We start from the raw sequence: 22,480 nt of genomic DNA, 5'->3' as shown, positions 1-22,480 counted from the left end.
ACACACACACGACCACACACGACTACACACACACACACACGACCACACACACTACACACACACACGACCACACACACGACCACACACACGACCACACACACGACCACACACACGACCACACACACACTACACACACACACACACGGCCACACACACACGGCCACACACACACGGCCACACACACACGACCACACACATGACCACACACACATGACCACACACACATGACCACACACACACGACCACACACACGACCACACACACACACGGCCACACACACACGACCACACACACACGACCACACAGACACACACACACGACCACACACGACTACACACACACACATGACCACACACACTACACACACACACGACCACACACACGACCACACACACGACCACACACACGACCACACACACACTGCACACACACACTGCACACACACACGACCACACACACACGACCACACACACACGACCACACACACACACACACGACCACACACACACGACCACACACACACGACCACACACACACACACACACGACCACACACGACTACACACACACACACACGACCACACACACTACACACACACACGACCACACACACGACCACACACACGACCACACACACGACCACACACACACTACACACACACACACACGGCCACACACACACGGCCACACACACACGGCCACACACACACGACCACACACATGACCACACACACACGACCACACACACACACACACGACCACACACACACGACCACACACACACGACCACACACACACACACACACGACCACACACGACTACACACACACACACACGACCACACACACTACACACACACACGACCACACACACGACCACACACACGACCACACACACGACCACACACACGACCACACACACACTACACACACACACACACGGCCACACACACACGGCCACACACACACGGCCACACACACACGACCACACACATGACCACACACACATGACCACACACACATGACCACACACACACGACCACACACACGACCACACACACACACGGCCACACACACACGGCCACACACACACGGCCACACACACACGGCCACACACACACGACCACACACACACGACCACACACACACGACCACACACACACGACCACACACACACGACCACACACACACGACCACACACACACGACCACACACACACGACCACACACACACTGCGCACACACACACTGCGCACACACACACTGCGCACACACACGACTACACACACACACGACCACACACACACACTACACACACACACTACACACACACACGACCACACACACACGACCACACACACACGACCACACACACACGACCACACACACACGACCACACACACACGACCACACACACACGACCACACACACACACTACGCACACACACACTGCGCACACACACACTGCGCACACACGACTACACACACACACACACACGACCACACACACACACTACACACACACACGACCACACACACACGACCACACACACACGACCACACACACACACACACACACGACCACACACACACGACCACACACACACGACCACACAGACACACACACACGACCACACACGACTACACACGACTACACACACACACATGACCACACACACTACACACACACACGACCACACACACGACCACACACACGACCACACACACGACCACACACACACTGCACACACACACTGCACACACACACACTGCACACACACACACACACACGACCACACACACACACTACACACACACACGACCACACACACACGACTACACACACACACACACACGACCACACACACACAACCACACACACACGACCACACACACGACCACACACACACGACTACACACACACACGACCACACACACACACGACTACACACACACACCCACGACTACACGCACACACTACACACACACGACTACACACACACACACGACCACACACACACACACACAACCACACACACACGACTACAAACACACACACGACCACACACACACACGACTACACACACACACATACACACAACCACACACACACTACACACACACACACACGACCACACACACACACACGACCACACACACACACACGACCACACACACACACGACTACAAACACACACACAACTACAAACACACACACGACCACACACACACACGACTACACACACACGACTACACACACACGACTACACACACACACACACACACACACCCACACGATCACACACAGACTACACACACACGACTACACACACGACCACACACACACGACTACACACACACAACCACACACGACCACACACACACGATCACACACACGACCACACACACGACCACACACACGACCACACACACACACACGACCACACACACACACACGACCACACACACACACACACACACGACCACACACACACACGACCACACATACACACTCACACACACACACACACACTACACACACACACACACACACACGACTATACACACACACACACACACGACTACACACACACACACACTACTACACACACACACACACACGACCACACACACACGACCACACACACTACACACACACACTATATACACACACACACACACACACACGACTACACACACACCCACGACTACACACACACACACACACACACACGACTATACACACACACACACACGACTACACACACACACACACTACTACACACACACACACACGACCACACACACACGACCACACACACACGACCACACACACTATACACACACACACACACACACACACGACTACACACACACCCACGACTACACACACACACACACACACAAGACAAACAAACACAGGAGAAAAGAGGGGTGTAAAAATAGTACGTAAAAAGGATGTGTCTTTATTTCTGAAGGTTGTCTTCAAGCACCACTTTCTTTAATATAGACTTTCAGTTTGAAGTTTTTGCTTTCTCTCTAATGATTTTTCACTGTAGATTCATTCAGGTCTCTGCAGTTTCAGAAATACACCCGTTATGCAGCTTTTCTGGATAAAAGAAAAGAGAGAGAGAGCAGCTCCTTTCCTCTGAGTGTTCATACCCGACTATGCTTTCCTTGGTTCTCTGAAAAATCACCCCACTCAGGTAGGATCCAATCGCCGTCTGTTACCTGGCAGAATACGGCCTTTTGGCCAATTCATTGGCCACCAATGGACCAATCGAACTGAGTCCCACTGACCTCTCGGGTGCCAACAAGTCTGGGTTCTGCTATCCGAAGGCTAGCGCAGGGTACTCTTTTGTAACTTTTGAGTTTCCCACTTCCTCTATTCTACTTAAAGATATTTGTCTATTAAGCATCCGTGGATCAAAATTATAACGGCAAAGTTAAAGAAATGAGAAATAAAGGAAGCAATAGGAAGGCCGTTACAATGTTCAGAGAAGACAAGAGAAATAAGTTAAGACAATAGCTGTTATTCTTTCTTTAAAACTAAAAGAACAAGATAAAATCTCAATAAATTATAAACATTCTAAGTTTAACAATCAATCTTTCACAGCCACAGACAGCCTTTGACATTAAACCGAAGTTAAAGAGAAGTGTAAGGCAATTCCTCTATCATTTCATCACAACTTAACCTTCTGGACATCCCTGGTTTAGCAACATCCCTGGTTTAGCACAGGGCTAAAGAGCTGGCTTTGAAAGCAGACCAAGGCAGGCCAGCAGCCCGTACCAGCCTCCCCGAACAGGCGCTGGAATGTGACGACTAGGTGCTTTTCACAGTAACTTCATTGAAGCCTACTCGTGACAATAAGCGATTTTCATTTAATTTCATTTTATTTCTCCCCATTTAACCTAATTCAAAATACACCTACACATATTAAACAAGCAACTTTAATACAACTAACAGTATCAGATCACGGGGGGTTAACTAATCCAATTCAATGCCATATGCACTAGATGCAAGACTCGCAAACGAAGGGGGGGCAAATAATCTCATAGCCAATTACTCAAACACAAGTTTTCATTATCAACTCCGCCTCCAGCTCTGACCTTGTGTTTCAAATGAATATTCAGCATGTAGTAATTCAAACTCTGTCTGGATTGTTAAGTAGCTTTTTCCAATCATGTGTTGTCTGTTTAATTACTGATGGCTCATTGTGATTGGGTTTATGGCCGTGGGTGCAAGTGGGGCTGACAGCTCCTCTGCATACTCATCGCATGTGGATCATCCCAGGGATCATTCCTGTCCCCTTAACTACCATCATGGGCCTCATCCACCATGCCGCACCCCATCCCCCCCCTCCCCGCCCCAAATCTATATCGTCATCCAACAAGCCCCTCAGAGCTAACAGTAATGCTGGTGGATCCATTTTAATTCATACAAGTTGACTGTTAGCCCAAAGGCTGGTGGTTTGTGCCCACCCAGGGTTGCCATATGTTGCCCTCAGACTGAGGTATCAGCTGACATGGCAGACAAAAATACTCCCACAAGTTATTTTGTAAAACTGACTATTACTATTTAAAACGCTAGATAAACACTGGACTGTTCTTTATTCTATTGGTTGAAGCACTGATTACTAGTTACAATGAACCACAAGACTCCTGGCTTGGACTCCGATATTACTGGTTGCAGGGTGAGGTGATGAATTTCCCATCTTAAGTTGAACTGGTCTTCTTCTGTCTTGGTCCCAAACTCGGCAGTCTTGATGGTTGGTCTCGCAGGCCTCACAGCTGAGGCTGCTAACTTCTCCCTTTTTATCCAGTTTCTTCCAGCATCTAGAAAGTTCTTTAGCATGTACACAGATGACCTGTTACCTGTTTTTCAGTCAATGTGGAATGCCAAATTTCCTTAGTTTCCTGAGGAAGTATAGGCCCCGTCCCCCACCCTATCCCTGTAACCCCACCTAGGGGCTATTTAGCATAGCCAATCCACCTAACCTGCACGTTTTTGGACTGTGGGAGGAAACCGGAGCACCCGGAGGAAACCCACGCAGACACGGGGAGAACGTGCAAACTCCACACAGACAGTCACCCAAGGTCGGAATCAAACCCGGTCCCAGGCGCTGTGAGGCTGCAGTGTGAACCACTGTGCCGCCCAAGGCTGGATGAGGCAGGAATGCACAGCTTAGATCTTGATGTGCTCGTTGTGGAATTACTTAGCTCTGTAGTGATGCGACCATCAATTCACTCAAAGACACGAGTAGAAGTAAACCGTGGTTTTAATCAGCTTAGAACAGTGCCTGCGACTGGTACAATACTGCGAACCGCCTACAGGTCAACTGCTCTTTATACTTCCTTTCAAGGGGAGGAGCCATGGGCGGAGCCTGTACAGGCCCCAACATATCCCCCTGTGGGTGAAGCCACACAATGGCCTATAGGTGGAGCCCACAAGATCAACAACATAACATAGCTGTAACACAATGGCAGAACATGATACTAATACACTGGTGAATTACGAGTACGATACATTCACCACATTCACCCCCTGTTAAAAAAATGAAGTCCGGCGGGGGTGACGGGCTCATAAGTTCAGCCGGTCCGGCGCACGGATTGTGCGCTGCGATTGCCGAAGCACTGGTGTTGCTGCTGGTCCGGGTGTAGGGCTCATCCGTGCTGGCAGCGGAAGTGGGGCCGGTGTGGGCACAGGCGTGGACTCCGGGAGCGTCTCTTCTGGAGCTTCATTCCTGTGGACCGGTGTGGCGGGCGGGAGGAAATGCGGGAGCTTTCTAGCGGCGGGGGCGCTGGACATGGTAGGTTGGGTGGGATATAGTGTGGGGGCTGTGGTGGTGATGATGCCTGCGGGTGCCAGGTCCCGGAGGGAGACGGTATCTTGTCGGCCATCGGGATGTTCGACATAAGCATACTGGGGGTTGGAGTGTAGGAGCTGGACCCTCTCTACCAGAGGGTCGGTCTTATGGCTCCTGATGTGTTTTATGAGGAGGACTGGTCCCGGTGTCTTCAGCCAGCACGGAAGCGAGGCCCCTGAGGTAGCTCCCCTAGGGAAAACAAACAAGCGGTCATGAGGAGTCTCGTTTGTGGCCGTGCAAAGGAGGGACCTGATAGAGTGGAGCGCATCGGGGAGGACCTCCTGCCAGTTAGAAACTGGGAGATTCCTGGACCGCAGGGTCAGTAGGATGGTCTTCCAGACCGTCGCATTCTCCCTCTCCACCACCTGCCCGTTTCCCCTGGGGTTATAACTGGTAGTCCTGCTCGAGGCAATGCCTTTACTGAGCAGGTACTGACGCAATTCGTCGCTCATGAACGACGAGCCCGGTCGCTGTGAACATAACTGGGGAAACCAAACACGGTGAAGACACTATGCAGGGCTCTAATGACAGTGGACGTGGTCATATCGGGGCAGCGGATTGCAGATGGGAAGCGGGAGAACTCATCTGTGATGTTGAGGAAATATGTATTGCGGTTATTGGAGGGAAGGGGCCCTTTGAAATCGATACTGAGGTGTTCAAAGGGCCGGGATGCCGTTACCAGGTGGGCCTTATCCGGTCGATAGAAGTGCGGTTTACATTCCGCACAGATTTGGCAGTCCCTGGTCATAGCTCTGACCTCCTCGGTGGAATAGGGCAGGTTGCGGACCTTGATATAATGGATGAGCCGGGTGACCCCCGGGTGGCAGAGGTCATCGTGGATAGCCCGTAGTCGGTTATCTTGCGCACTGGCGCATGTGCCGCGGGACAGGGCATCTGGGGGCTCGTTGAGCTTCCCAGGACGATATACTATATCGTAGTTATAGGTGGAGAGTTCGATCCTCCACCTCAAGATCTTATCGTTCTTGATTTTGCCCCGCTGCGTATTGTCGAACATGAAGGCTACCGATCGTTGGTCGGTGACGAGGGTAAACCTCCTACCAGCGAGGTAGTGATTCCAGTGCTGCACGGCTTCCACGATGGCTTGGGCTTCTTTTTCGACCGAGGAATGTCGAATTTCAGAGGAGGTGAGGGTGCGCAAAAGGGACGCTACCGATCTGCCTGCTGGTTGAGGGTGGCGGCGAGAGCGACCTCTGGTGCGTCGCTCTCCACATGTAAGGGGACGGACTAGACCACCGCGCGCATCGCGGCTTTGGCGATATCCGCCTTGATGTAGCTGAAGGCCTGGCCAGGGGCCTCAGTTGCCAGTGGAAAGATGGTGGCCTTGATTAGTGGGCGGGCTTTGTCCGCATAGTTGGGGACCCACTGGGCGTAATATGAAAAGAACCCAAGGCACCTCTTCAGGGCCTTGGGACAGAGAGGGAGTTGCAGGAGGGGGCGCATACGGTCAGGATCGGGCCCTAGGACCCCCTTCTTCACGACGTAGCTGAGGATGGCAAGTCTGGTTGTGTGGAAAAAGCATTTCTCCTTGTTGTAGGTGAGATTGAGGGTTTGGGCGGTTTGGAGAAATCAGTGGAGGTTGGCGTTGTGGTCCTGCTGATCATGGCCGCAGATGGTGACATTGTCCAAGTACGGAAATGTGGCCCACAGCCCGTACTGGTCCACCATTCGGTCCATTGCTCTTTGGAACACTGAAACCCCATTCATGACGCCAAAGGGGACCCGGAGAAAATGGAAAAGGTGGCCGTCTGCCTCAAATGCCGTGTCGTGGAAGTCCTCCAGGCGGATTGGGAGCTGGTCGTATGCAGACTTCAGATCCACCGTGGAGAACACCTGGTAGTGTGCGATCTGGTTTACCATGTCTGCAATCCGGGGAAGTGGGTACGCATCGAGTTGCGTGTACCGTTTAATGGTTTGGCTGTAATCAACCACCACCCGGAACTTTTCCCCGGTCTTGACGACCACCACCTGAGCTCTCCAGGGGCTATTGCTGGCCTCGATGTCTCCCTCCCGCAAGAGTCGCTGGACCTCGGACCTAATGAACGTCCTGTCCTGCATGCTATGCCGCCTGCTTCTGGTGGTGACTGGTTTGCAGTCGGCGGTGAGGTTTGCGAAGACAGGGGGAGGGTCAACTTTTAGGGTCGCGAGGCCCCCCCGAGCTTCAGGGTTAGACTCCTGAGGTTGCATTGGAAGTCGAGTCCCAATAGGAGAGGAGTGCAGAGGTCTGGGAGCACATAGAATTTAAAGTTAGCGTACTCAGCGCCCTGTATTGCTAGGGTTGCGGTAGTGCACCCTCGGATTTGCACTGAGTGCGACACCGAGGCGAGGGAGATGGTTTGTTGCCCCGGGAAAATTGGGAACGAGCAGCGTCCTGCCATGTCCGGTTGAATGAAGCTCTCTGTGCTCCCAGTGTCGAAGAGGCAAGGCAGCCCGTGCCCGTTAACCCGGATGGCCATCATGGAGCTCCAGAGGTGCTTGGGTCGCGACTGGTCCAGGGCGACCGCACTGAGCTGCTGGGGTGGCCCTGCGATGACTTGTCCATATTGATCATACGCGTCAAGCGGCGTAGCAGATGGCGGCTAAGATGGCGGCCCCCATGGATCGCACGTGGCCGGCCGCATGGGGGAGGGTGGCCAAGGTGGCGGCCCCCGTGAGTTGCACGTGCTGCGAGGGCTGGAAAATGGCTGCCCCCACTGATAGCACGAGGCTGAGGCATCTGCAGGTGGCGGAGTCGGCAGACACGCAACCACCCTGCGGGCCTGTGAGTCTGAGGATCGGGCCTGTGAGTTAGAGTTCTTAGACCTGGCCAGGCAGACTTTGGCGAAATGTCCTTTTCTCCCGCAGCTGCTGCAGTTCGCGTTGCGGGCCGGGCAGTGCTGTCGGGGGTATTGCGACTGGCCGCAAAAATGGAAGGTAGCCCCCCATGATGGGCGGGCGGCTCAGGCCTGGGGTAGTCTTTGGTCGGGGGCCCACGAGGGGGTCGCGTGGTCAGCCGAGAACGCAGTAAGGCTCTGAAACGCAACCTCCAGAGAGTTGGCTAACTTTACCGTGTCGTCCAGATCCTGGGCCCCCTTTTCGAGCAGGCTCCGTCTCACATAATTCGACCGGACTCCCGCCACGTAGACGTCTCGGACGGCGAGTTGCATGTGCTGAGTGGCCATAATGGCCTGGTAATTACAGTTGCGTGCGAGGGCTTTGAGGACGCACAGGTAGTCAATATCGACTCCCCAGGGTGCTGGCGGCGAGTGGTGAAGATGTGTCGCCCTTAGACCTCGTTCACGGGCCGTACATATAGGCGTTCGAGCATCGTGAGGCATCTGCATAGGAGGAGGCCTCGTCGGGCTGAATAGAAATGCGATGGCTCACCCGTGCTTGGAGGAGGCTCAGCTTCTGTTCATCGGTGACGGAAGGCGTGGAATAGACAGCGAGACAGGCCTTGAAGCATCGAAGCCAGTGCGAAAACATTTCTCTCGCCTGTCCAGCCTGCGGATCGAGTTCCAGTCGATCAGGTTTGAGGGCTGATTCCATAGTTGTGTATAAGCTGATTAAATTGATGTGACCATCAATTCACTCAAAGACACGAGTAGAAGTAAACCGTGGTTTTAATCAGCTTAGAACAGTGCCTGCATGCGACTGGTACAATACTGCGAACCGCCTACAGGTCAACTGCTCTTTATATTTCCTTTCAAGGGGAGGAGCCATGGGCGGAGCCCGTACAGGCCCCAACATATCCCCCTGTGGGTGAAGCCACACACTGGCCTATAGGTGGAGCCCACAAGGTCAACAACATAACACAGCTGTAACACAATGGCAGAACATGATACTAATACACTGGTGAATTACTAGTACTATACATTCACCACAGTCTGTTACTTGCTGCTTATGCTGGTTGGCACACAAGTAGTCCTGTGTTGTAGCTTCACTGGGTTGACACCTCATTTTTCGGTATGCCTGGTGTTGCTCCTGGCCTGCTCTCCTGCACTCTTCATTGAGCCAGGGTTGACCCCTTGGCTGGGTGGTATAGAGTGGGGGATATGCCGGGCCAGGAGGTTACAGATTGTGGTTGATACAATTCTGCTGCTGATGGCCCACAGCGCCTCGTGGATGCCCAGTCTTGAGTTGCTAGATCTGTTTGAAACCTATCCCATTTCGCACGGTGGAGGGTATCCTCAATGTGAAGACGGGACTATGTCTCCACAAGGGCTGTGCGTTGGTCACTTCTACCGATACTGTCATGGACAGAGGCCTCTGCAGCAGGCAGGTTGGTGAGAATGAGGTCAAGTACGTTTTTCCCATTGCACAATGTTCTGTAACTACTCAGATACTGATAAAAGCAAATTATTGCGGATGCTGGAATCGGAAATAAAAACAGAAAATGCTGGACAGTCTCAGCAGGTCTGACAGATATTGAAGCAGTCAGTGTCCATATGCAGCAAGACCTGGATACCATTCAGGTTTAGGATGATAAGTGGTAAGTAACATTCATGCCACGCAAGTGCCAAACAATAACCATTTTCAAGAAGAGAAAATGAAGCCATCCTCCCATGGCGTTCAATTACCTTCCCATTTCTGAATGCCCCACTATCAAAATCCTGGGGGTTAAAATTGACCAGAAATTACACAGGACCGGCTGCATAAATACTGTGGCTAGAAGTGCAGCAGAGGCTGGGAATTCTGTTGTGAGTAACTCACCTCCTTACACCCTGATGTCTGTTCACCATCTTCAAGGCACGAATCAGGAATATGATCAAATACTCTCCACTTGCTTGGATGAGTGCAGCTCCAACAACATTCTAGAAGCTCAACACCGTCCAGGACAAAGCAGCCTGTTTGATTGGCACCCCACTAACAATCTTCCATGTTCACTCCCTCCACCACCGATGCTAGGTAACAGTGTGTACCACCCGCAAGATGCACCACAGCAACTCATCAAGACTCCTATGACAGCACCCTCCAAACCATGACCTCGACCATATAAGAACAAGGGCACAAAATGCACGGAAACATTTCTTCCACTTGCACGTTCCTCTCCAAGCCACAATTCATCCTGTCGTGGAACTTTATTGCATTTCTTCACTGTCACTGGGTCAAATTCCTGGAATGCTCTCCCTAACAGCACTGCAGGATGTACCTGCAGAGGTTCAAGAAGGTGGCACCCACTACCTCTTCAAGTGGCAATTGGGGATGACCAGTAAATACTGGAATAACCAGAGACCCCACATCTGTGAAAGAATAAATTAAATTAGAATAAAACTGATTTCTGGGATGGCGGTGTACTCCTCTGAGGAGAGATTGTGGAGACTTGGCCTATAAGCTCTTAGAATTTAGAAGGATGAGAGGTCATCTCATTGAAACGTGCAAAATCCTTCCAGGACTCAACAAGGTAAATGCAGGAAAGACGTTTCTCCTGGTTAGCGTGTCCAGAACCAGAGAACAAATTCTCAAAATAAGAGGTCGGCCATTGGGATTGAAATAAGGAGGAATTTTGTCACTCTTGAATGTGGTGAACCTTTGCAATCCTCTATCCAGAGGTTGTGGAGGCTCTGTCATTGACTAGATTCAAGAGGAGATTGAAAGAATTTTAGATAGTAAACACATCAAAAGATATGGGGATGGTTTCGGAAAAGGAACTGATGTCAAGAATGAACCAGGATCGAGTTGAATAGTGGAGCTGGCTCGAGGGGCCAAATGACCTTCTGCTCCTATTTTCCTATATAGCATTTTAATGTCGTAAAATATCCCAAGGCACTTTGCACAAGTATAATCAATGAAATTGGATACCAAGCCACATTAGGACAGATATAAATGTTGTTATCTTGTTGCCACTGATTGCATAACTCATACACCTGGGATGCTGACAGCTGAAAATATAAATGCTGCTACAGTATGGAACAGAAATGGCAAAATATCTCCTTTTATATGTTGGAAATGTTTCTATTGGGCATGGATTTAAAATCACTCATTGCTTTTCTCTAGTGTAAAATTAACAGTGCCTTGGCGTCATTCCAAACTGCATTGGAACTCGCTATAGATCAGCGTGAAATCCAACATGTATGCCTGTATGAGATAGGTAAGTGTTTCATTTCCATGGGTTGAGGTTTATTGGGGGTTTAAAAGTAGCGGTTTTAATCTGAATGAATAAGTACCTGCACAATGTTTCTCTGCATAAGCTGAAGTGAGGTCATATTGTGTACTAGCAATTAACTTGCATTTCTGTAGTGCTCATGCCCAGAGAGATTCAAGTAATGGCCACTTGCCGTGGGTTTGGTGGGAGGGGAAGGAAAAAAGGAAGAATAATAAAAGGTAAGTGAGTGAGGTCTTTTTTGATTTTAGGTGGCTCAAAAGTGACATGCCTGGTGATGGAAGTTTGGAATTAAGTCAACCAGCTATGGCTCAAATCAGTAATCTTGTACATTCACCGGGTAGGTCTGCAGCCTCTAGTGGTCTGTTATTTATCAGCTAGCCCGGTCACTAATGGAACCTGAGACTCGATCTGTCACTACAGGCAGGACGTTTCCCACCCTTTTTCCTCTCTTGGACATAATAACACTTCAATGTTTTGTTTCTCCTCCAGACCTGAGAGACTACTAACATACTGGTCTACTCATTTCATTTGCTAGATGTATTTTTAATTCTAATAATCTGGAATTCAGCTTGCTGACGAGATCTTGTTTAGGCCCTTTGTGTTCTTAATGCCATTAGTTTGCTATTAGGTTGCCATCCCCCTGGCATATTAGTTTAAACCCTCCTCAACCACTCTAGCAAATAGCCCCCCTAGGACATCTGTTCCAGTCCTGCCCAGGTGTAACCCATCCAGTTTGTACAGGTCCCACCTCCCCCAGAACCGGTCCCAATGCCCCAGGAATCTGAAACCCTCCCCCTAAACACCATCTCTTCAGCCACATATTCATCCTATATATCCTGTCATTTCTACTCTGACTAGCACGTGACACTGGTAGTAATCCTGAGATCACTACCTTTGAGGTCCGATTTCTTAACTTGCTTCCTCGCTCCCTGTATTCTGCTTTTAGGACCTCATCCCTATTTTTAACCCATGTCATTTGTACCGATATGTACCACGACCACTGGCTGTCCACCCTCCCCCTCCAGAATGTCCTGTACCCGCTCCGAGACATCCTTGACCTTAGCACCAGGGAGGCAACATACCATCCTGGAGTCTCGTTTGAGGCCACAGAAACGCCTGTCTATTCCCCTTACAATTGAATCCCCTATAACTATTGCACTGCCACACTTATTACTCCTCCCCTCTGCAGCAGAACCAACCGCGATGCCACAAGTTTGGCTGTTGCTGTTTTCCCCCGAAAGGCCATTCCCCTCAACAGTATCCAAAATGGTATAGCAGGGGAATGGCCACAGGAGATTCCTGTAGTACCTGCCCTGCTCTCTTGCTCTGGCTGGTGGTCACCCATTCCCTTCCCTGAGCCTGCGGTGTGCCCACCTCTCTGTACGTGCTATCCACGATACTCTCCGACTCGCGGATGCTCCACAGTGTCTCCAGCCGCCGCTCCAGCTCTGAAACTAGAGCTTCCAGGAGTTGTAACTGGAGTCACTTCCTGCACAAATGCTGAGGAGTTGGAGGACAAGATCATATTCTAAAAGAATGGACTAGTCGGCCTGTAAAAGGTCTGTGTGCCCTCTGTGATTTACGTCCAAGTGTACACCATCTGGACAAAGATGTACCAGTAAATTACTGTTCGTCACAGCTCACTGAACTCCTTCCTAGCTGTGACTTTTAGTTCAGGCTTTCTCATCAGCCCACTGGATGAGAATGGGACCTAAAATATGGACTGAAGTGAAAAGGGAAAATGTTCTTTTTAGATATCAGCAATGGAGGAGCAGAGTCATACTTGAAAAGAGCACATTGGTTGAAATCTGGTGACTTGCAATTTTGAAATATTGCATGAAATTAACAATTTTTGGAGAATGGTGCTGGATGGGGGAAAGGGGATTGGAATTTTGGAATGGAGTATGACTTTGTTACGTTGCATGGAAGTACATACATACGATGCATCTTTACAATATATTAATTAGCTTAAAGGGTAAAACCTCAGGTGACATTCAAATACCTGTTACTGACCCAGTTTATGTATGTTTGTATTTAACTTGAACTTTGTTCCTGTTTTCAGGTTGGTGTAGCATGATAGAAATGAATTTTAAGGATGCACACAAGTCTTTTGCACGGCTTAAAAATGAGTCCAGGTGGTCTCAATGCTATTATGCCTATTTGACTGCAGGTTTGTTCCAATTTGGTACATTTTATTTATTTTCTTAGGGAAAATACATTCCGCAATAATATCCTGTGTTGTAGAGTGATAAATACAGGCTACCGATGGGTTCCATAGTTCAGAATTGAAGATCAGATCAAGGTCTGTTCAGTGACAAGAGTGTTATGAGTTTTAAAGAAGTGAATTTATGCTCTCTCTCTCTCTCTCTCTCTCTATCTGCCCCCCCACCACACCAAACCTCCAGAGTCTTTAAATATTTGAGGAAGTAGATGATTATCGAAGCTGCGCGGTTATCAGAGAGCAACTCGGTCCGTCGAGTGCGGAGAATCACCGGGGGGAGGGGGGGGAGCTTTCAATGGCACCCGACCAGCGCCGCGGCGACTGCGCTGGCGCGATTGCCGCCGATTAGGGTTAGGGTTTGATTCTCCGGCGGCTGGAGAATCAGCGGCCTGCCATTGGAGCAGCGTGGCGGGATTTGCGTGCACACCCACCGATTCTCCGACCCGGCGCGGGATCGGAGAATCCCTGCCTTTATCTGCTCTTCACTGCCTCCTTCCCCATATATTATTGTATCATCCACAAATGTTGCTATGTTACACGCTGTCCCTGCTTGCAGATCATTTAAATATATTGTAAACAGTTGAGATCCGAGGACTGACCCCTGCGGCACCCCGCTAGTGACAGTTCACCAGCCGGAGAAGGACCCATTTATCCCGACCCTCTACTTTATGTCAGTCAGCCAGTCCTCAATCCAACATAATGATCCAATCCCCTGTGATCTCACCTTCTGGATCAGTCTTTTATGCGGCAACTTGTCAAACGCCTTCTGCAAGTCTAGATGTACCACATCCATGGGTTACCAGACTCCTAAATGACCCTCTTATGGACTGACTTCATTAACACTACACCCTGTATGCTTCATCCGATGCCAGTGCTTATGTAGTTACATTGTATATGTTGTGTTGCCCTATTATGTATTTTCTTTTATTCCCTTTTCTTCCCATGTACTTGATGATCTGTTGAGCTGCTCGCAGAAAAATACTTTTCACTGTACCTCAGTACACGTGACAATAAACAAATCCAATCCAATCCACCTTGCTGGTTACATCCTCAAAGAACTTAAGCAAGCTTGTCATGCATGTCTTTCCCTTCATAAATCCATGCTGACAATGGTGGATTGAGCATTGGCCTTCCAAATGTTCAGTCATCTCTTCCTTCATGATTGATTCCAGTAACTTCCCCACCACAGAGGTCAAACATACCAATCTATCATTTCCTACTGTTTGCTTCTCTCCCTTTTTGAATAGGGGCGTCACATTATCGTGTTTGCAATCCACCGGGACCTTTCCAGAATCCAGGGAATTTTGAAATATCATAGCTAATGTATCAACTGTCTCTGCTGCTGTCTCCTTTAATACCCTCGGGTGCAGGCCATCAGGTCCCAGAGACATTTTCTGCCTTTAATCCCGTTAGTTTATTCAATACCTAGTGATGGTTATTGCACCAAATTCTTTTGTATTAACTGTAGTTTTTGGATTTTTATTCTCCCTACTGTGAAGACAGAGGCAAAATATTTGTTCAGTGCCTCTGCCATCTCTCTCTTCCCCATTATTAATACCTCACCAGTATCGTCCTCTTAAGGGCCAACATTTACTTTGGCTCTTCTCTTCCTCTTTATATACTTATAGAAGCTTTTGGTATCAGTGTTTATGTTTTCTGCTCGTTTCCTTTCATAGTTCATCGTGGCCCTTTTAATTTTATTCTTAGTAGTCTTTTGTTGAAGTTCCCCCAATCTTCCAGCTTACCACCAGCTTTTGCAGTATGGTTTGCCTTAGTTATTGCCTTCATGTCCTCTTTAACTTCCTATTTAGCCATGAAGCGTTTTTCTCCCTTTTACAAGGCTGAGGCAGAGACCAGTTATAACGAGGCCCACGTTACCACCCGTGCTGTCATTGAACAATCCATTGGCCTGCTGAAAATGTGGTTCTGAAAATGAAATGAAAATCGCTTATTGTCATAAGTAGGCTTCAAATGAAGTTACTGTGAAAAGCCCCTTGTCGCCACATTCCGGCGCCTGTTCAGGGAGGCTGGTACGGGACCGCCCTGGTGGTGCTCTGCAGTACATCCCCCCAGAGGGTCTCCCGTTTGTGGTGGCCTGTTGTGCCCTTAACAATCGGGTTCCACAGCAGCTTCTTGTGCATTGTATTATAGTAGAGAATGATACAGTTCAACAAAAGGCTATTTAGACCCTAAGTGGCTTCCTCTGTTTTGAAATTGAGCCCCTGTTTCCAGGCTCCCAGCCAAGGGAAACATCTTACCTGCATCCACCCTGTCTTTTCCCTTATGTATTTTGTAGTTTTCAATGAGATCACCTCTCATTTTTTTGAAACGCTAGAGAATACAGACGCAATTTCCCCAATCTCTCTTTTTCAGACAGTCCCTCCAAGTCTGGTGAACCTTTATCAATCTCCCTCTACGGCAATAATATCCTTTCTGAGGTAAGGGGACTAAAACTGCACACAGTGCTCCAGGTGCCTTTACAATTGAAAGAAGACCTTGCTACTCCTATACTTCAATTTTCTTGCTATAAAGACCAAAATTCCGTCAACCTTCCTAACAGCTTGCTGCACCTGCATGTGAGAACTATCTCGCAGTTAGGGCAGGCAACAGCCTGACATGTTTATACTCAAGGAATCATACCTTGTATTTCCCAGGCACCACCATCACCGCCTCTGGGCATGTCCTGTCCCATCGCAGGCCAGACCCAACACAGGAGGTGGCGCAGTGGTATACAGATGGGAGGAAATTGCCCTAGAAGTCCTCAATCTCGACTCGGACCCCATGAAATCTCATAGCATCAGGTCAAACATGGGCAAGGAAACCTCCTGCTCATTACCACGTACTATCCACCGTCAGCTGATGAATCAGTACTCCTCCATGTTGAACACCACTTTGAATCAGAGAGCCATAGAATTTACGGTGCAGAAGGAGGCCATTCGGCCAATCGAGTCTGCACCTGCCCTTGGAAAGAGCACCCTACTTAGGTCCACACCTCCACCCTATCCCAGTAACCCTACCTAACCATTTTGGACACTAAGGGCAATTTAGCAGCGCCAATCCACCTATTGTGCACATCTTTGGATTGTGGGAGGAAACCAGAGCACCCGGCGGAAACCCACGCAGACACGGGGAGAGCATGCAGACTCCACACAGACAGTCACCCAAGCCGGAATCGAACCTGGGACCATGGAGCTGTGAAACAACAGTGCTAACCACTGTGCTACCTTGCCGCCCCTGAGGAGGCACTAAGCATGGCAACGGAGCAGAATGTATTCTGGTGGGGCAACTTCAATGTTTATCATCAAGAGTGGCTCAGTACCACCATAACAGACTGAGTCCTGAAGGGCATTGCTGCTAGACTGGATCTGAGGTTGGTGGTGAGGGAACCAACGAGGGAAGAACATACTCCACCTTAACATAACCAATCTGCCTGCTGTAGATGCATCTGTTCATGACAGTATCGGTAGGAGTGACCACTGCAAGCCCTGTCTTCACATTGAGGATACCCTCCATCGTGTTGTGTGGCACTATCACCGTGCTAAATGGGATAGACGTCGAACAGATCGAGCAACTCAGGACTGCGCATCCTTGAGGCGCTGAGGGCCATCAACAGCAGCAGAATTGTTTTCAACCACAAATTGTTATTCTGGCCCAGCATATGCCCCCGTGTACCATTGCATCAAGCCAGAGGACCAACCTTGGTTCAATGATGAGTGCAGATGGACATATCAATCTCCGCACCAGGTATAAGTCAATGATACCAGGAATGAGGAATTTTAGATACAAGGAAAGATTGGAGAAATTTAGCTTGTTCTCCTTGGAGCAGAGAAGGTTAAGAGGCAACCTTATTGAGGTGTTAAAAATTCTGGACAATTTTGACAGTGTAAAGAAGGATATTCTGTTTCCACTGGTTGGTATGTCCGTGACTAGGGGGTCACAATTTCAAGATGGGCAGCAAGAGAGCTATGGGTGAGATGAGGAGAAACTTCTATACTCAGTTGTTGGGGTTTGGAATGCGCTGCCTGGGAGAGTGGTGGAGGTGGATTCCATAGGAGGTTTCAAAAGAGAGCTGGATATATATTTGAAAGTGATTAAATTAGAGGGCTACGGAGATGGGGCTGGGGAATCGGACTAGCTAGGTAGCTATTTCGGGAAACGGTGCAGACATGATGGGCCAAATGGGGGCAGCACGTTAGCATTGTGGATAGCCCAATTGCTTAACAGCTCCAGGGTCCCAGGTTCGATTCCGGCTTGGGTCACTATCTGTGCGGAGTCTGCTCATCCTCCCCGTGTGTGCGTGGGTTTCCTCCGGGTGCTCCGGTTTCCTCCCACAGTCCAAAGATGTGCAGGTTAGGTGGATTGGCCATGATAAATTGCCCTTAGTGTCCAAAATTGCCCTTAGTGTTGGGTGGGGATACTGTGTTATGGGGATAGGGTAGGATGCTCTTTCCAAGAGCCGGTGCAGACTCGATGGGCCGAATGGCCTCCTTCTGCACTGTAAATTCTATGATAATCTATGATAAAATGGCCTCCTGTGTTGTAAATAAAAACAAACTTAACAAACAAACTTGGTGAAGCTACAGCACAGGACTACTTGTGTGACAAACAGCATAAGCAGCAAGTGCTATACAGAACTAAGCCATTCCACAGCCAGCGGATCAGATCTAAGCTCTGCAGTCCTGCCACATCCAGCCGTGAATGGTGGTGGACAGTTAAACAACTCATTGGAGGAAGAGACTCCACAAACATCCCAATCCTCGATGGGGGAAGTCTAGCACATTTTCAGCCAGAAATGCCAATTGAATGATCCATCTCTGTCTCCTACGGAGGTCTCCAGTATCACAGATGCCAGTCTTTAACGAATTTGGTTCACTCCACGTGATATCAAGAGGCAGCTGAAGGCACTGGATACTGCAACGGCTATGGGTCCTGACACTATTCCAACAATAGTACTGGTGACTTGTGTTCCAGAACTTGTTGTGCCTCTAAGCTGTTCCAGTACAACTACAACACTGGCATTTACCTGTAAATGCAGAAAATTGCCCAGGGATGTTTTGTACACAAAGGAAATCCAGGACAAATCGAGCAATAACCTGCTCACTGACCTGATGTTCAGTTTGGCTTTCACCAAGCATGGGCCTCCCTGCAATCATATTGACTTCAAATCAGAAATACTCTTGGTTTCTGATAGCTCTCTGCTACTGGCCCACTTCTTCTGACAGATAAGGGGCTTTTTAGCATAGGGCTAAATCGCTGGCTTTGAAAGCAGACCAAGGCAGGCCAGCAGCACGGTTCAATTCCCGTACCTGCCTCCCCGAACAGGCGCCGGAATGTGGCGACTAGGGGCTTTTCACAGTAAATTCATTTGAAGCCTACTTGTGACAATAAGCGATTTTCATTTTTCATTTCATTTCTCTCTGCCTCCACGAAACAGCTCCAGACCCAGTCTCCAACAGCCTGTTTCTGTGAGAAACCACCCAGGTAAAATCCCAAATCAAAATAAAAACTCTACTGAAATCTAGCCACACAGCACTCACCTGAGATATCCCAGTTAGAGATTTATACGATTATTCTGACCAGTTCTGTGATCGTCTGGAGAATCCACGTTGTTGCCGAAATCAGGGGCGTCGCTGATTTTGCGATGCTCCGCCCCCTCCAAAACGGCATATGCGTATGGACGGCCTCAGGACGTTACCTGAGGCCCTTCCCCTGATGCTCCGCCCCCGACGGTCCGAGTTCCCGACAGCGTGGGTCTCTCATGCTATTATTTGTCGGGAACTCGCCGTGGCGGCTGTGGACTGAGTCCAACGCTGCCACAGTCGGGAGGGGTCCGATCCTCGCTGGCAGGCGGGGCTTCGGCAGGGGCTGAGGGCATTGGTGGGGAGTGGTCTGTTGGTGGTGCGCCTGGCTAAAGGGGGGCACTGTTTGGCAGGCCGAGTCCGTGCGCGGCCAGCGCCATGTTGCACGGCGCGGCCGCTGCAGGCCGCCGGCGTGCGGATGCACAGCTGTGGACCCGGCAATTCTCCAGCCATAACGCTAGCTCGGGGCTCTACGCTGCGTGCCTGCTAGCCCCCCACCAGACGGGGGGATCGATGGCCATTTTGCACCTTTTTTTTGGTTGTGAAAGGCCACCGTTCCCACTCCGGCGTCAGCACTTTGTCTCAGAATTGGAGAATTCAGCCCCCTGTGTCCACCAAGACCCTTGCAGAGGGTCAACCCATTGTTTAGTTTGCAATACTTCCCACTATGAACTTATAAACCAAACAAACACCCCTTTTATTTGCAATTAGTTTAGGTCTGCTTCCAGCTTTTCAAACCTTACATTAAAAAAATTTCAATACTCCAGCTAAAATTTATATTCCTAAAGCTGATAAATCATAACATTGGATATTTGAAACAAGTGAGAGATAAACAACCTCTGAAACATACTTTACTGTATATTAAACAAACCAGCCTGATGTGGAAAGAGGTGGCCCACTGTTGCTGGGTCAAACTCCTCCTTCACTTGATGGGTGTACCTACAGCTCATCATCACATTTGCGAGGGCAATTGGGGGTGGATCATAAATGCTGGTAGCCGAGGCAGGGATGTCCTCTGTCCCCATTATTGTTTGCACTGGCAATTGAGCCCCTGGCAATAGCATTGAGGGGTTCCAGGAAGTGGAGGGGAGTACTCAGGGGAGGAGAGGAACACCGGGTATCTCTTTACGCGGACGATTTATTGGTGTATGTGGCGGACCCGGCGGAGGGGATGCCAGAGATAATGCGGATACTTGGGGAGTTTGGAGAATTTTCAGGATATAAGCTGAACATGGGGAAAAGTGAGCTGTTTGTGGTGCATCCAGGGGAGCAGAGCAGAGAAATAGAGGACTTACCGCTGAGGAAGGTAACAAGGGACTTTCGCTACTTGGGGATCCAGATAGCCAAGAATTGGGGTACATTGCATAGGTTAAACTTAACGCGGTTGGTGGAACAGATGGAGGAGGACTTCAAGAGATGGGACATGGTATCCCTGTCACTGGCAGGGAGGGTACAAGCGATTAAAATGGTGGTCCTCCCGCGATTCCTCTTTGTGTTTCAGTGCCTCCCGGTGGTGATCACGAAGGCTTTTTTCAAAAGGATTGAGAAGAGTATCATGAGTTTTGTGTGGGCCGGGAAGACCCCGAGAGTGAGGAAAGGATTTTTGCAGCGTAGTAGGTATAGGGGGGGGCTGGCGCTACCGAGCCTGAGTGATTACTACTGGGCCGCCAACATCTCAATGGTATGTAAGTGGATGGGAGAAGAGGAGGGAGCGGCGTGGAAGAGATTGGAGAAGGCGTCCTGTAGGGGGACTTGCCTACAAGCCATGGTGACGGCGCCGTTGCCGTTCTCACCGAAGAAATACACCACAAGCCCGGTGGTGGTGGCTACTCTGAAAATTTGGGGGCAATGGAGACGGCATAGGGGAAAGACGGGAGCCTCGGTGTGGTCCCCGATAAGAAATAATCATAGGTTTGCTCCGGGGAGAATGGATGGGGGATTTGGAACATGGCAAAGAGCAGGAGTAACACAATTGAGAGATCTGTTTGTAGATGGGACGTTTGCAAGTCTGGGAGCGCTGGCCGAAAAATATGGGTTGCCCCAAGGGAATGCATTCCGGTATATGCAACTGAGGGCTTTTGCGAGGCAACAGGTGAGGGAATTCCCGCAGCTCCCGACGCAGGAGGTGCAGGACAGGGTGATCTCAAAGACATGGGTGGGGGACGGTAAGGTATCAGACATATATAGGGAAATGAGGGACGAGGGGGAGATTATGGTAGATGAGCTGAAAGGGAAATGGGAAGAAGAGCTGGGGGAGGAGATTGAGGAGGGGCTGTGGGCTGATGCCCTAAGTAGGGTAAACTCATCGTCCTCGTGTGCCAGGCTAAGCCTGATGCAATTTAAGGTGTTACACAGGGCGCATATGACTGGAGCACGGCTCAGTAAATTTTTTGGAGCAGAGAATAGGTGTGTGAGATGCTCGAGAAGCCCAGCGAATCACACCCACATGTTCTGGTCATGTCCGGCACTACAGGGGTTTTGGGTGGGGGTGACAAAGGTGCTTTCGAAGGTGGTGGGGGTCCAGGTCGAACCAAGCTGGGGGTTGGCTATATTCGGGGTTGCAGAAGAGCCGGGGGTGCAGGAGGCGAAAGAGGCTGATGTTTTGGCCTTTGCGTCCCTAGTAGCCCGGCGCAGGATACTGTTGATGTAGAAGGAAACCAAGCCTCCGGGTGTGGAGACCTGGATAAATGACATGGCAGGGTTTATAAAGCTG

The 22,480-nt window shown here is 49.7% G+C and overlaps 1 protein-coding gene across 2 annotated transcripts in view; it reads left to right on the top strand.

The window, feature by feature from the left end:
* The window catches only part of ttc39c (tetratricopeptide repeat domain 39C), a 163,216-nt gene that overhangs the window by 105,064 nt on the left and 35,672 nt on the right, over nt 1–22,480 (top strand). For both annotated transcript variants that reach the window (XM_072468520.1, XM_072468521.1), the window contains 2 exons: nt 11,859–11,952; nt 14,030–14,137. In XM_072468520.1, the coding sequence (XP_072324621.1) occupies nt 11,859–11,952; nt 14,030–14,137 (202 nt within the window). The remainder of the gene's footprint in view (nt 1–11,858; nt 11,953–14,029; nt 14,138–22,480) is intronic.

Source organism: Scyliorhinus torazame, chromosome 11 (genome assembly GCF_047496885.1).
Source record: "Scyliorhinus torazame isolate Kashiwa2021f chromosome 11, sScyTor2.1, whole genome shotgun sequence".
Lineage (NCBI taxonomy): Eukaryota > Metazoa > Chordata > Chondrichthyes > Carcharhiniformes > Scyliorhinidae > Scyliorhinus > Scyliorhinus torazame.
Note: the sequence above shows the minus strand (reverse complement) of the source record. Positions and strands in the feature narration are given on the sequence as shown.